This window comes from Oncorhynchus clarkii, chromosome 6 (genome assembly GCF_045791955.1).
Source record: "Oncorhynchus clarkii lewisi isolate Uvic-CL-2024 chromosome 6, UVic_Ocla_1.0, whole genome shotgun sequence".
Taxonomy (NCBI): Eukaryota; Metazoa; Chordata; class Actinopteri; order Salmoniformes; family Salmonidae; genus Oncorhynchus; species Oncorhynchus clarkii.
This window is the reverse complement of record NC_092152.1, coordinates 12,530,176-12,545,204: the sequence shown is the minus strand read 5'-3', so window position 1 is coordinate 12,545,204 and position 15,029 is coordinate 12,530,176. Positions and strand designations below refer to the sequence as shown.

The 15,029-nt window shown below is 40.9% G+C and overlaps 1 protein-coding gene across 1 annotated transcript in view; it reads left to right on the top strand.

The window, feature by feature from the left end:
* Positions 1-15,029, top strand: part of LOC139410630 (FERM domain containing 3) — a 94,194-nt gene that overhangs the window by 20,516 nt on the left and 58,649 nt on the right. Inside the window, exon 2 of the mRNA XM_071155971.1 lies at positions 13,560-13,664. Within this exon, the coding sequence (XP_071012072.1) occupies positions 13,560-13,664 (105 nt within the window). The remainder of the gene's footprint in view (positions 1-13,559; positions 13,665-15,029) is intronic.

The following is a 15,029-nucleotide window of genomic DNA, read 5'->3' as shown; positions in this document are numbered from 1 at the left end:
CATTTTTTTCCTCATCAATCTACACACAATACCTTATAATTACAATGTGAAAAAGTTTAGAAATGTTTGCAAATGTGTTTCAATTTAAAAACAGAAATAGCTTATTTAAGTATTCAGAGAGATATGAGATATGAAATTGAGCTCAAGTGCATCCTGTTTCCATTGATCATCCTTGAGACGTTTCTACAACTTGATTGGAGTCTACCTGTGGTAAATTCAATTAATTGGACATGATTTGGAAAGGCACACACCTGTCTATATAAGGTCCCACAGTTGAAAGTGCATGTCAGAGCAAAAACCAAGCCATGAGGACGAAGGAATTGTCTGTAGACCCCCGAGACAGGATTGTGTCGAGGCACAGATCTGGGGAAGGGTACCAAAACATTTCTGCAGCATTGAAGGTCCCCAAGAACACAGTGGCCTCCATCATTCTTTTTTATTTTTTTGAATTTTACCCTGAGGGAAATCGACGAGTACCAACAGCTTAGTAGCTACTATCTTGTCTCACCGCTACAACTCCCGTACGGACTCGGGAGAGACGAAGGTTGAAAGTCATGCGTCCTCCGATACACAACCCAACCAAGCAGCACTGCTTCTTAACACAGCGCGCATCCAACCCGGAAGCCAGCTGCACCAATGTGTCGGAGGAAACACAGTGCACCTGGCAACCTTGGTTAGCGTGCACTGCGCCCGGCCCGCCACAGGAGTCACTGATGCGCGATGAGACAAGGATATCCCTACCGGCCAACCCCTCCCTAACCCGGACGACGCTAGGCCAATTGTGCGTCGCCCCACGGACCTCCCCGTCGCGGCCGGTTACGACAGAGCCTGAGCGCAAACCCAGAGTCTCTGGTGGCACAGCTGGCGCTGCAGTACAGCGCCCTTAACCACTGCACCACCCGGGAGGCGCCGCCATCATTCTTAAAATGGAAGAAGTTCGGAACCAACAAGACTCTTCCTAGAATTGGCCGCCCGGCCAAACTGAGCAATCAGGGGAGAAGGGCCTTGGTCAGGGAGTTGACCAAGAACCTGATGGTCACTGACAGAGCTCTCTGTGGAGATGGGAGAACCTTCCAGAAGGACATCCATCTCTGCAGCACTCCACCAATCAGGCCCTTATGGTAGAGTGGCCAGACGGAAGCCACTCCTCAGTAAAAGGCACATGACAGCCCTCTTTGAGTTTTCCAAAAGGCACCTAAAGGACTCTCAGACCATGAGAAACAAGATTCTCTGGACACTGTATGCTGTAACAGCTAGGAAACACAGCTGACCAAACAACTGCTATGTGGCTGTACTACAGACACCGGTCGTCGTCGTGGGAAAGACATTGTTAAAAACAACGAGTACCAACAGCTTTACACCATGGAGGAACAACATAATCCATCGTGGAAAGATCAGACTACCTCAAAAAATAACTCTAACCGGACAAAAAAAAAAGAACAGATTCATCTACAGACACGGACAATTTACTTACCGTTGAAGTAGAGGCTAGTGCTCTGGCTGGAATCCATGCAGACTGGAAAAGTTGTGTGAGGAGGTAGCAGGGCTGAGGGAGAGTCTAGAGTTTAGCTAGAGTGAAATTCTCACGCTCCAAGGAGTGAACAAGGCACTCACAGCCAAGGTAAAAATCCATGATTCTAAAATGGATTGTCTACTCAGGGAAAACAGGGTGATGAAGGAGTCACTGCTAGACATACATAAGTCGTAGCATGCATGAAAATCTAATATTTTCTGGAATTCCTGAGGATGCATCCAATAAACCAGATCAGAGAACTCATGCAATCTGCCTTGAAACTTCCTGTAGAGACTGTAAACAAAGTGTATTTCCGCCGTGTACAGACTTGGAGCTCAGAGCGACAGACCAAGGGTCCCCTATCAATCATTGCAAAATGTTGAACACTACCAACAAGAGGATAGGATCAAAGAAGGGGGAGGGAGCCTAAAGGGACCAAATTCGGTCTCAATGGCCAATTTTCAGGGGAGAAAAATGAATGTCGCAAGAGACTGTATCCTGTACAAAGGCAACAGAGGGAGACAAACTCTTTACAGATGGACAGCTATACCGAGACAGCTCCATAACACCATGGCTGTACTAAGTTCTCCAGGGTCTTCAGGTTATGGAGAAAAAAAAAGAAAGTATGGAAACTGTAAAAATAGCTGAACACTATGAAGTGGATATGAACACACACACGTACTCAATGACATGTTCACTTACACATACTCACTTGATCTCTTTCTCTTCTCCCCCTCTCTCACCTCTGTTGTTGACAACTGTTCTATAATTTAATATGATTATTGTTTGTCTTTTCCATGTTGCCTACATGTCTATATGTTTACAACTAGCAAGGGGAATGTGTCAGAATAGGGACATTGGGGATAATAACATATTGTATGCATGTCTATATGTTTACAACTAGCAAGGGGAATATGTCAGAACAGGGACATTGGGGATAATAACATATTGTATGGGATACATTTGTTCTGTCGTGAAGCCGTCTTAATAGTAATGCAAGGTCTCTTTCATGATCATGTGAAATGTCAATTGCTATGGAAATGCAGGGATAGTTTTTCAATGATGTTAAAGGTAATTATGTTGCAACGATATGGATTACAATTATCATCATGAATATTAAGGCTATACGCACTAAATATTACACTGACACTCAACCATGCAAATTGGCGGGGTTATTATATATTTGGACATCACACATTATAGTCTTACTCTTATACAGACATCATACACACTCTCACTAAATCATATCCAATATCATACACATCAACCTACTCAGATTTACTACACACATAATATCTTGTCTCAATTTTCTAACATCTGTGGCATTGACTCACAGGCAGTCAAGGGAATAAAACATATACAGTGAGGGAAAAAAAGTATTTGATCCCCTGCTGATTTTGTACGTTTGCCCACTGACAAAGAAATGATCTGTCTATAATTTTAATGGTAGGTTTATTTTAACAGTGAATGGTGAGGAATCAGCCCAGAACTACACGGGAGGATCTTGTCAATGATCTCAAGGCAGCTTTTTTTCTGTGAAAACAAGGGTTTTGCCACCAAGTACTAAGTCATGTTTTGCAGAGGGGTCAAATACTTATTTCCCTCATTAAAATGCAAATCAATTTATAACATTTTTGACATGCGTTTTTTTGTTGTTATTCTGTCTCTCACTGTTCAAATAAACCTACCATTGAAATTATAGACTGATCTTTTCTTTGTCAGTGGGCAAACGTACAAAATCAGCAGGGGATCAAATACTTTTTTTCTCTCACTGTATATTGCTAGAACCTATATTTTGAATTCTAATTATCAGATATTTGAAAGCTCTACTTTTGCCCATCATACTACCTCTGATGGCAGTAACTTTACAATTACTAATTATGGTCCAGTTAGACTGAGAATAGTAGCTAGTTATGGTAAGGGGTGAAATAAGTATCGCCAGTTATAATTGTAAAGGTTTAGCAGATTATAAAAAAAGATGATCAGTCGTTACATGGCTAAAAGAAAAGGAATATAACATATACTGTTTGCAGGAAACTCACTCTACATCCTTAGATGAAGTTGCGTGGAAAAGAGATTGGGATGGTGAAGTACTTTTCTGTCATGGACAAAGGAACTCAAAAGGTGTGAAGATATTAATTAACAAAAATGTTGATTTGAATGTGCAAATAGTCAGGAATGATTTGCAAGGAAGGTGTTTCTTTTTGAATATGAAAGTGGACAAAAAAGAGATTTGGTTTATTAATCTATATGGTCCAAATCAGGATGATCCACACTTCTTTGAAAACATTTATACCAATTTATTGAACTTACAGGCAACAAATGATCAAATCATTATGGTAGGAGACACAGTGTTAAGTACCTCAATGGACCGTAAAGGTCATCACTCTACAAACTATCATCACCGTGCCCTTAAGGAAATCACAAATACTATGGACACATTAGAAATAATGGATATTTGGAGACTAAAAAATCCCAACCTAGTGAGATATACTGTACATGGAGACTTAAATCAAGATAGTCATATTGACTACTTTCTTGTCTCTTTCTCTCTTGCATCAAAGGTTAAAAAAGTTAATAGAAGACAGAATGCAATCGGATCATCATCTAATTGGCCTTCACATAACTCTTATATAATGTCCACGTGGATGGGGATATTGGAAATGTAATCAAAGTTTACTGGAGGACAACTTATTTTTAAGTAAGACTAAATTTATAACTGAATTTCAGTATAATATAGGAACAGAAAATCCACTTATTGTTTGGGATAGCTTTTAAATGTACCTTCAGAGGTCATTCAATTCAATATTCATCAAAAATAAAAAAGCAGTTTCTGGCTAAGAGACAAGTCTAACAAGGGAAATCCATGAACTAATAGTACAGGTAGATAGCAATAAAAACGATACTTCAGAGATACAAAATAAGTTAGAGGAAAAACAAAAAGAACTTGAGGAACTTATTCAAGAATGGTCTAATATAATCTATTACAAAAAATAAAGCAAACTGGATGGAATATGGAGAAAAATGCACAAAATTCTTCCTGAATCTCCAATACAGGAACGCTAATAAAAAGAATTTGCAGAAACTCGTTACTGAAGACGGAGTCATCTATGATTCTCCGAATTATATTTTAAAAGAGGAAACTAAATATTTTAAGCAGATGTTCTCTTTTCGGTCTCATTCTCTCCCACGGAATGAAGATTACGGTAAGGAATTCTTTCCAAATAATACAAAAAAAATGAAAATTAACAAATGTACAGAAAGATCAGTGCGAAGGCCAAATTACAGAGGAATAACTTTGAGGCTATTAAATCCTTTCAGTCTTGAAAAACCCTGGGGCTTGATGGCATACCGGTAGAGGTACAGTATATCAAGTCTTTCTTGATATATTAAAAGCTTCATTGTTATGATTGTTTTAACTACTCTAGAAATGGTAGTCTGCCAGGTACTCAGCAGGAAGGTCTGATTTCTCTATTATTAAAACAAGACCCAGATGGCAAATATAAAGAATCAGTCTAAAAAACTGGAGGCCCCTTACACTTCGATGTTGTGATGTAAAAATACTAGCGAAATGCATAGCATTCAGAATTAAAAGGGTTTTGCCAGGTATTGTTCATCCTGATCAGACAGGTTTTTACATGGACGATACAATGGAGATAATAAACGACAACTACTAGAAATAATAGAAAATTTAAGCCAGGCCTGGTATTTATAGCAGATTTTGAAAAGGCATGTGATGAAGTAAAACTGGATTTTAATTAGAAATGCCTGGATTTTTTCAATTTTGGTGATTCTCTTATAAAAAATGGGTAAAAGTAACGTATAGCAACCCCAGGTGTAAATCAGTAAATAACGGCTAATTCTCAGAGGGTTTTGAATTAAACAAGTGTGTCCGCTGTCACCATTTCTATTCGTTATGGCCATTGAAATGCTATCTATTAAAATCAGATCCAATAACATTAGAGGATTAGAAATCCAAGGCTTAAAAACAAAGGTGTCCATGACTGAAGTTTTATATTACATCCAGAAGCTAGATCCCTGCAATGTCTCATTGAAGATCTACAGTGGCAAGAAAAACTATGTGGACCCTTTGGAAATACCTGGATTTCTGCATAAATTGGTCATAAAATGTTCTGACCTTCATCTAGGTCACAACAATAGACAAACATAGTCTGCTTAAACTAATAACACACAAACAATTATACGTTTTCATGTCTTTATTGAACACAGTGTAAACATTCACAGTGCAGGGTGGGAAAAGTATGTGAACCCTTGGATTTAATAACTGGTTGACCCTTCTGTCAGCAATAACCTCTACCAAACGTTTTCTGTAGTTGCGGATCAGACCTTCACAACAGTCAGGGAGAATTTTGGACCATTCCTCTGGTGTGAACTGCTCTCTTGAGGTCATGCCACAGCATTTCAATCTGTTTGAGCTCAGGAATCTGACAGGGCCACTCCAGAATGCGTATTTTCTTCTGTTGAAGGCATTCTGTTAATTTACTTCTGTGTTTTGGGTCGTTTTCCAGTTGCATCACCCAACTTCTGTTAAGCTTCAATTGGCAGACAGATAGCTGAACATTCTCCTGCAAAATGTCTTGATAACTTGGGAATTCATTTTTCCGTTGATGATAGCAAGCTGTCCAGGCCCAGAGGCAGTAAAGCAGCCCCAAACCATGATGTTCCCTCCACCATACTTTACAGTTGGGATGAGGTTTTGATGTTGGTGTGCTGTGCCTTTTTTTCTCCACACAGTCTTGTTTGTTCCTGCCAAACAACTCAACTGTAGTTTCATCTGTCCACAGAATATTTTGCCAGTAACGCTGTGGAACATCCAGGTGCACTTTTGCAAACTTCAGACGTGCAGTAATGTTTTTTTTGGACAGCAGTGGCTTCTTCCGTGGTGACCTTCAATGAACACCATTCTTGTTTAGTGTTTTACGTATCATAGACTGGTCAACAGAGATGTTAGCATGTTCCAGAGATTTCGGTAAATCTTTAGCTGACACTCTAGGATTCTTCTTAACCTCATTGAGCATTCTGCACTGTGCTCTTGTAGTCATCTTTGCAGGATGGCCACTCGTAGGGAGAGAAGCAACAATGCTGAACTTTCTCCATTTATAGCCAATTTTGCTTACCGTGGACTGATGGACATCAAGGGTTTTAGAGATACTTTTGTAACCCTTTCCAGCTTTATGCAAGTCAACAATTCTTCTGAGATCTCTTTTGTTCGAGGCATGGTTCACATCAGGTAATGCTTCTTGTGAATAGCAAACGCAAATTTTGTGAGTTTTTTTTTAATAGGGCAAGGCAGCTCTAATCAACATCTCCAATCTTGTCTCATTAATTGTACTCCAGGTTAGCTGACTACTGACTCTAATTAGCTTTTGGAAAAGTCATTAGCCTAGTGGCTCACAGTTTTTCCAACCTACACTGTGAATGTTTAAATTATGTACTCAATATAGACAACAAAAATACAATAATTTGTGTGTTATTAGTTAAAGCACACTGTTTGTCTATTGTTGTGACTTAGATGAAGATCAGATCAAATTTGATGACCAATTTATGCAGAAATCCAGGTACAGTGGCTTGCGAAAGTATTCACCCCCTTGACATTTTTCCTATTTTGTTGCCTTACAACCTGGAGTTAAGAGATTTTTTTGGGGGGGGGAGGTTGTATCATTTGATTTACACAACATGCCTACCACTTTGCAGATGCAAGATATTTTTTATTGTGAAACAATCAAGAAAGACAAAAAAAACAGAACTTGAGCGTGCATAACTATTACCTTATTCCATATGGTTTGGGGAGTCTCCCACATGCCTTTTGGCGAACACCAAACATTTTTTTCTGGACACTCTTCTGTAAAGCCCACCTCTGTGGAGTATACGGCTTAACGTGGTCCTACGGACAGATACTCCAATCTTCGCTGTGGAGCTTTGCAGCTCCTTCAGGGTTATCTTTGGTCTCTTTCTGATTAATGCCCTCCTTGCCTGGTCCGTGAGTCTTGGTGGGAGGCCCTCTCTTGACAGGTTTGTTGTGGTGCCATATTCTTTCCATTTTTTGATAATGGATTTAATGGTGCTCCGTGGGATGTTCAAAGTTTCAGATATTTTTTTATAACCCAACTCTGATCTGTATTTCTCCACAGCTTTGTCCCTGACCTGTTTGGAAAGCTCCTTGGTCTTCATGGTGCCGCTTGCTTAGTGGTGTTGCAGACTATGGAGCCTTTCAGAACAGGTGTATATATACTGAGATCATGTGACAGATCATGTGACACTTAGATTGCACACAGGTGGGCTTTATTTAACTAATTATGCGACTTCTGAAGGTAATTGGTCGCACCAGATCTTAGTTAGGGACTTCATAGCAAAGGGGGTGAATACATATGTACGCACCACTTTTCCATTTATTAAGTTTTAAGTTTAAGTTATTTTTTCATTTCACTTCACCAATTTGGACTATTTCGTGTATGTCCATTACATGAAATACAAAATAAAAATCCATTTAAATTACAGGTTGTAGTGCAACAAAATAGGAAAAATGCCAAGGGAGATGAAAACTTTTGAAAGGCACTGTAATTCCAAAGGGTTCACATACTTTTTCTTGCTACTGTCAGCTTCATTAAATAGTACCCGCAAAACACCAGTCTCAAAGTCAACAGTGAAGAGGCGACTCCGGGATGCTGGCCTTCTAGGCAGAGTTCCTCTGTCCAGTGTCTGTTGTTCTTTTGCCCATCTTAATATTTTATTTTTATTGGCCAGTCTAAGATATGTATTTTTCTTTGCAACTCTGCCTAGAAGGCCAGCATCCTGAAGTCGCCTCTTCACTGTTGAGACTGATGTTTTCCGGGTACTATTTAATGAAGCTGCCAGTTGAGGACTTGTGAGGCATCTGTTTCTCAAACTAGACACTAATGTACTTGTCCTCTTGCTCAGTTGTGCACCGGGGCCTCCCACTCCTCTTTCTATTCTGGTTAAAGCCAGTTTGCACTGTTCTGTGAAGTGAGTAGTACACAGCTTTGTATGAGATATTCAGTTTCTTGGCAATTTCTTGCATGGAATAGCCTTCATTTCTCAGAACAAGAATAGACTGATGCGTTTCAGAAGAAAGTTCTTTGTTTCTGGCCATTTTGAGCCTGTAATCGAACCCACAAATGCTGATGCTCCAGATACTCAACTAGTCAAAATAAGGCCAGTTTTGTTGCTTCTTTAATCAGACAACAGTTTTCAGCTGTGTTAACATAATTGCAAAAGGGTTTTCTAATGCTCAATTAGCCTTTTAAAATTATAAACTTGGATTAGCTAACACAACGTGCCATTGGAACACAGGAGTGATGGTTGCTGAAAATGGGCCTCTGTACGCCTATGTAGATATTCCATAAAAAAATCAGCCGTTTCCAGCTGCAATAGCCATTTACAACATTAACAATGTCTACACTGTATTTCTGATCAATTTGATGTTATATTAATGGACAAAAAATGTGCTTTTCTTTCAAAAACAAGGACATTTCTAAGTGGCCCCAAACTTTTGAACGGTAGTGTATGTTGCTTAGAAATCCGAAGAGGGTGGCCAGCAGAGATCGGTGGGATGGGCTGAGGGAAGCTGAGGGTTGGGATGTAGAATTGGAGACAAATGGGAGTGGAGTTGCTGGGTGGGAGATCGAATGATGGTCAAAGATAAAGTATTAAAAAATAAAGTCAAAATAGAACATAATAAATAGTAAGTTTGAATTACACCGAGGGGCAGTGTTTTTACAGCTAATGCTGGTTTGCCTGAGGCTGATGCCGTGCAGGTGTTTGTACACATGCATATACACACACTCTCATTCAAATACACACATACACGGACACACATACAGTTGAAATCGGAAGTTTACATACACCTTAGCCAAATACATTTAATCCGAGTAAAAAATACGCTGTCTTAGGTCAGTTAGGATCACCACTTTATTTTAAGAATGTGAAATGTCATAATAATAGAGAGAATCATTTTAATATTTTATTTCTTTCATCACATTCCCAGTGGGTCAGAAGTTTACTTACACTCAATTAGTATTTGGTAGCATTGCCTTTAAATTGTTTAACTTGGGTCAAATGTTTCGGCTTTTTTATGGCGGTTTTGGAGCAGTGGCTTCTTCCTTGCTGAGCGGCCTTTCAGGTTATGTTGATATAGGACCCGTTTTACTGTGGATATAGATACTTTTGTACCTGTTTCCTCCAGCATCTTCACAAGGTCCTTTGCTGTTGTTCTGGGTTTGATTTGCACTTTTCACCCCAAAGTACGTTCATCTCTAAGAGACAGAACGTGTCTCCTTCCTGAGCGGTATGACGGCTGCGTGGTTCCATGGTGTTTATACTTGCGTACTATTGTCTGTACAGATGAACATTTTTCCTTCCGGCGTTTGGAAATTGCTCCCTAGGATGAACCAGACATGTGGAGGTCTATAATATTTATTTTTTTAGGTCTTGGCTGATTTCTTTTGATTTTCCCATGATGTCAAGCAAAGAGGCACTGAGTTTGAAGGTAGGCCTTGAAATACATCTCCATTTGGCAGAATTGAAGAAGCTTCTAAAGCCATGACATAATTTTCTGGAATTTTCCAAGCTGTTTAAAGGCACAGTCAACTTAGTGTATGTAAACTTCTGACCCACTGGAATTGTGATTACAGTGAATTATAAGTTAAATAATCTGTCTGTAAACAATTCTTGGAAAAATGACTTGTGTCATGCACAGAGTAGATGTCCTAACCGACTTGCCAAAACTATAGTTTTTTAACAAGACATTTGTGGAGTGGTTGAAAAACGAGTTTTAATGATTCCATTCTCAGTGTATGTAAACTTCCGACTTCAACTGTATGTAAATAGTGCCAGACATGCACTCAAACATATACAGTTGTCCTTGATGTCCTTTGTAATTTTTTTGCATTGTTTTCTGTTTTCTTTTGTCTCTTTCTTTTTTCTCATGAGTTCATTTTCTTGGTTGTTATTATTCTCTCTATTATTGTATTGAGGAGGTTCTTGGGGAATGGAATTCATTTTTTTTTTTTTTTTTTTCGTTTCTTTTTTTTTTTTAATTCTTGGGGGTGTGACTGTGGGAGGGGTTTTGAATGGTTGAGGGACAGCTATGGGGAACTGTGGGGGAATCTTGGAGGGTTCGCGTCCCTGTTTCTTTTGGCCTTGTGGGAGATCTGTCGACATGCCCTTGAGCAGGGCATTGACGCTGGATGAAACCAAGAATGAACTCTTTGGCCTGAATGCCAAGCATCACATCTGGAGGAAAGCTGGCAACATCCCTAAGGTGAAGCATGGTGGTTGCAGCATCATGCTGTGGGGATGCTCCAGAGTGAACAGGACCTCAGACTGGGGTGAAGGTTAACCTTCCAACAGGACAACAACCCTAAGTACACAGCCAAGACACTGTAGGAGTGGCTTCAGGACAAGTCTCTGAATGTACGTGAGTGGCCCAGCCAGAGCCCAGACTTGAACCCAATCGAACATCTCTGGAGAGACCTGGAAAGTATTGAGTAAATGTGATATTTCAGTCTTTATTTTTTATACATTTGCTAGCATTTGTAAAAACCTGTTTTTGCTTTGTCATTATGGGGTATTGTTTGTAGATTGAGGATGGGGGAAAAAACAATTGAATACATTTTAGAATAAGGCTGTAACGTAACAAAATTAGGAGAAAGTCAAGGGGTTTTAATACTTTCCAGATGCACTGTACATACTCAAATACTCACTGTAACACACTGATACACACATACTCAAATACCCACTGTAACACACTGATACACACATACTCAAAAACCTACTGTAACACACATACTCAAAAACCTACTGTAACACACCGATACACACATATACAGTCTGCAGTTCACTTTGCTCTGGTTGAAGTCAACTCAGACGTTGTCTCGCTGCGTAAGGCTGTATCTAAAGTGGGGAGAGCACTTTAGCTTCATTAAGACAGATTATGTAGAGACAGCCTGACCAGGTTAATATTTAATGTTGAGCCCTTTGAAATATGCATCCACCTCTTGTTGGACATGAAATGGACTCTGCTCTCTTTTCTCTCTCTCTCTCACTCTCTTTCTCTCTCTCGTTATCGCTCTGTCTTTCTCTCTTTCCTTCTCTCGCTCGCTCTCTCGCTCTGTCTCTGTCTCTCTGTCTGTATTTGTGTCTGAATGTCTTTCTTGCTCTCTGTCTCTCTATATCATCTCCACCCTCTTTTCTCTATCTCTCTCTCTTTCTCTCTCTATTTATTTCTCTCTCTCGCTCTCTCACTCTCTCTCTGTCTCTCTCTTTATGTCTGTATTTGTGTCTGAATGTCTTTCTTGCTCTCTGTCTCTCTATATCATCCTTCCCCCCACCGTCTCTTCTCTTCTCTCTGAAAGGTGTATGTCAGATACTGTATGTGTCATGTTTCATGGTGTTTCAGTCCCAGTGTTGCTCTGATCAAGGAGACCAGAGAGACAAATGGCAACAAGATGGACCATCACAGTGGATGGGCTGTAGGGACCGGAGCCACATGCATACATGGTTCTGTAAGCGACCACTTCACGCTGTTTGACTGACAGTCTTAGCGTTGCCTAGGTGACAGCAAGTGGGACTGACAGCTTCAGCACCTGACTCTGCTCTGTGGGTCAGGGCCGCAGACAGCATTGTTAAGTAAATCAAAAACTGATAACAGCCAGGGCAAATGGACGATTACCAGCTGGATTCAATCAGGCTGCTCAGCCAAGTGCAGGTTCCCCTCCATCAGCAGGAACGGGGGAAGAGGTTGAAGTGAAGGGCCCAGTTTTATATATATATAGTGAAGAACTACTAGGGACAGTCTCCAACTAGGATGTGCTGACAACAGGACCAGGGACTAGAATATCTCCCAACAGGACCTGGGACTAGAATATCTCCCAACAGGACCAGGGACTAGAATATCTCCCAACAGGACCAGGGACTATAATAACTCCCAACAGGACCTGGGATTAGAATATCTCTGACCAGGACCAGGGACTATAATATCTCTGACCAGGACCAGGGACTAGAATATCTCCCAACAGGACCTGGGACTAGAATATCTCTCAACAGGACCAGGGACTAGAATATCTCCCAACAGGACCAGGGACTAGAATATCTCCCAACAGGACCAGGGGCTAGAATATTTCCCAACAGGACCTGGGACTAGAATATCTCTGACCAGGACCTGGGACTAGAATATCTCCCAACAGGACCAGGGACTAGAATATCTCCCAACAGGACCAGGGACTAGAATATCTCCCAACAGACCAGGGACTAGAATATCTCCCAACAGGACCAGGGACTAGAATATCTCCCAGCAGGACCAGGGACTAGAATATCTCCCAACAGGACCAGGGACTAGAATATCTCCCAACAAGACCAGGGACTAGAATATCTCCCAACAGGACCAGGGACTAGAATATCTCCCAGCAGGACCAGGGACTAGAATATCTCCCAGCAGACCAGGGACTAGAATATCTCCCAACAGGACCAGGGACTAGAATATCTCCCAGCAGGACCAGGGACTAGAACATCTCCCAGCAGACCAGGGACTAGAATATCTCCCAACAGGACCTGGGACTAGAATATCTCCCAACAGACCAGGGACTAGAACATCTCCCAACAGGACCAACGGAACAGCCATTACAGACAGCTTTAGTTGGGAGTCAGCAGGGTGTGTGGACACTAGTGGGGTGGGAATTAACATTTAAGTGTTTTGTTGTGATTGAATATGTTGGTGTTTCAAATGTGTTTGCATGTGTGCGCGCGTGTGTGTAGGACTGTTTCCTGATTTACTCCTGCGTTAAATAACTGGTGCAAATGCCTAGTAAATGAAGACATTGTACACTTTCATCAATCCAATAGTGTTGCATATCTAACCTAATTATGGTATCAAATGCTTTATATATCCCTAATATTGAGTGTGCTGTAATAACAGTTTGTTGTGTTTTTTCCCCACAGAGAGAAACCAAGGGCCAGTTCCTGGTGGATCATGTGTGTAATAACAGTTTGTTGTGTTTTTTCCCCACAGAGAGAAACCAAGGGCCAGTTCCTGGTGGATCATGTGTGTAACCATTACAGCCTCCTGGAGAAGGACTACTTTGGCATCAGATATGTCGACCCAGAGAAGCAGAGGGTATAGATAGATACACTCGTACATTGACAAATATATACCGGGTGGTTTGAGCACTGAATGCTGATTGGCTGACAGATCGTTTACCACGGGCATGACAAAACATTTATTTGTACTGCTATAATTACGTTGGTAACCAATTTATAATAGCAATAAGGCATCGCGGGGGTTTGTGGTATATGGCCAATATACCACGGCTAAGGGCTGTATCCAGGCACTCCACGTTGCGTCTTGCCTAAGAACAGCCCTTAGCTGTGGTATATTGGTCATATACCTCACTCCCTCGTGCCTTATTGCTGAACTATACAACTCATAACTGTTCTCAGTCATTGCCTGATATTCTGTTTAACACTTAAAGACAAAGTCCAGGATGTTACAAATTCGTAACATATTGTATGAATTGTAATTTGTAACAAATACGAATTTACACCCCACATTCTTTTTGTTTACATAAGAAATGGATGCCATAGTACACAATTGTGCAACATTTTCTGGCTGAAATGATACAAAAGCTCTGGAGCATCACTTTAACACACGCTGACATTGTGGCAGGTTGGCATTTATTGGGATGACTCATGTACTGGAGGCAGCTCTGCAGAGTGGTCAGGATCTGGCACAGGCACAAAGTCCTAAAATATGATTTTAAACCTAACCAAAACCTTAACCACCCTGCTAACCCTAACCTTAACCACACTGCTAACCCTAATGCTAACCCTAACCTTAACTACCCTGCTAACCCTAACCTTAACCACACTGCTAACCCTAATGCTAACCCTAACCTTCACCACACTGCTAACCCAAACCTTAACCACCCTGCTAACCCTAACCACACTGCTAACCCTAATGCTAACCCGTACCTTAACCACACTGATAACCCTAACCTTAACCACACTGCTAACCCAAACCTTAACCACCTGCTAACCCAAACCTTAACCACCCTGCTAACCCTAACCTTAACCACACTGCTAACCCTAATGCTAACCCGTACCTTAACCACACTGATAACCCTAACCTTTACCACACTGCTAACCCAAACCTTAACCACCTGCTAACCCTAACCTTAACCACACTGCTAACCCTAATGCTAACCCGTACCTTAACCACACTGATAACCCTAATCTTTACCACACTGCTAACCCTATTGCCAAACCCTAACCTTAACTACGCTGCTAACCCTAATGCTAACTCTAACCTTAACCCTAATGCTAACCCTTACCTTAACCACACTGCTAACCCTAATGCTAACCCTAGCCTTAACCATATTGCTAACCCTAATGCTAACCCTAACCTTAACCACACTGCTAACCCTAATGCCTACCCCTAACCTTAACCACACTGCTAACCCTAATTCCTAACCCTAACCTTAAA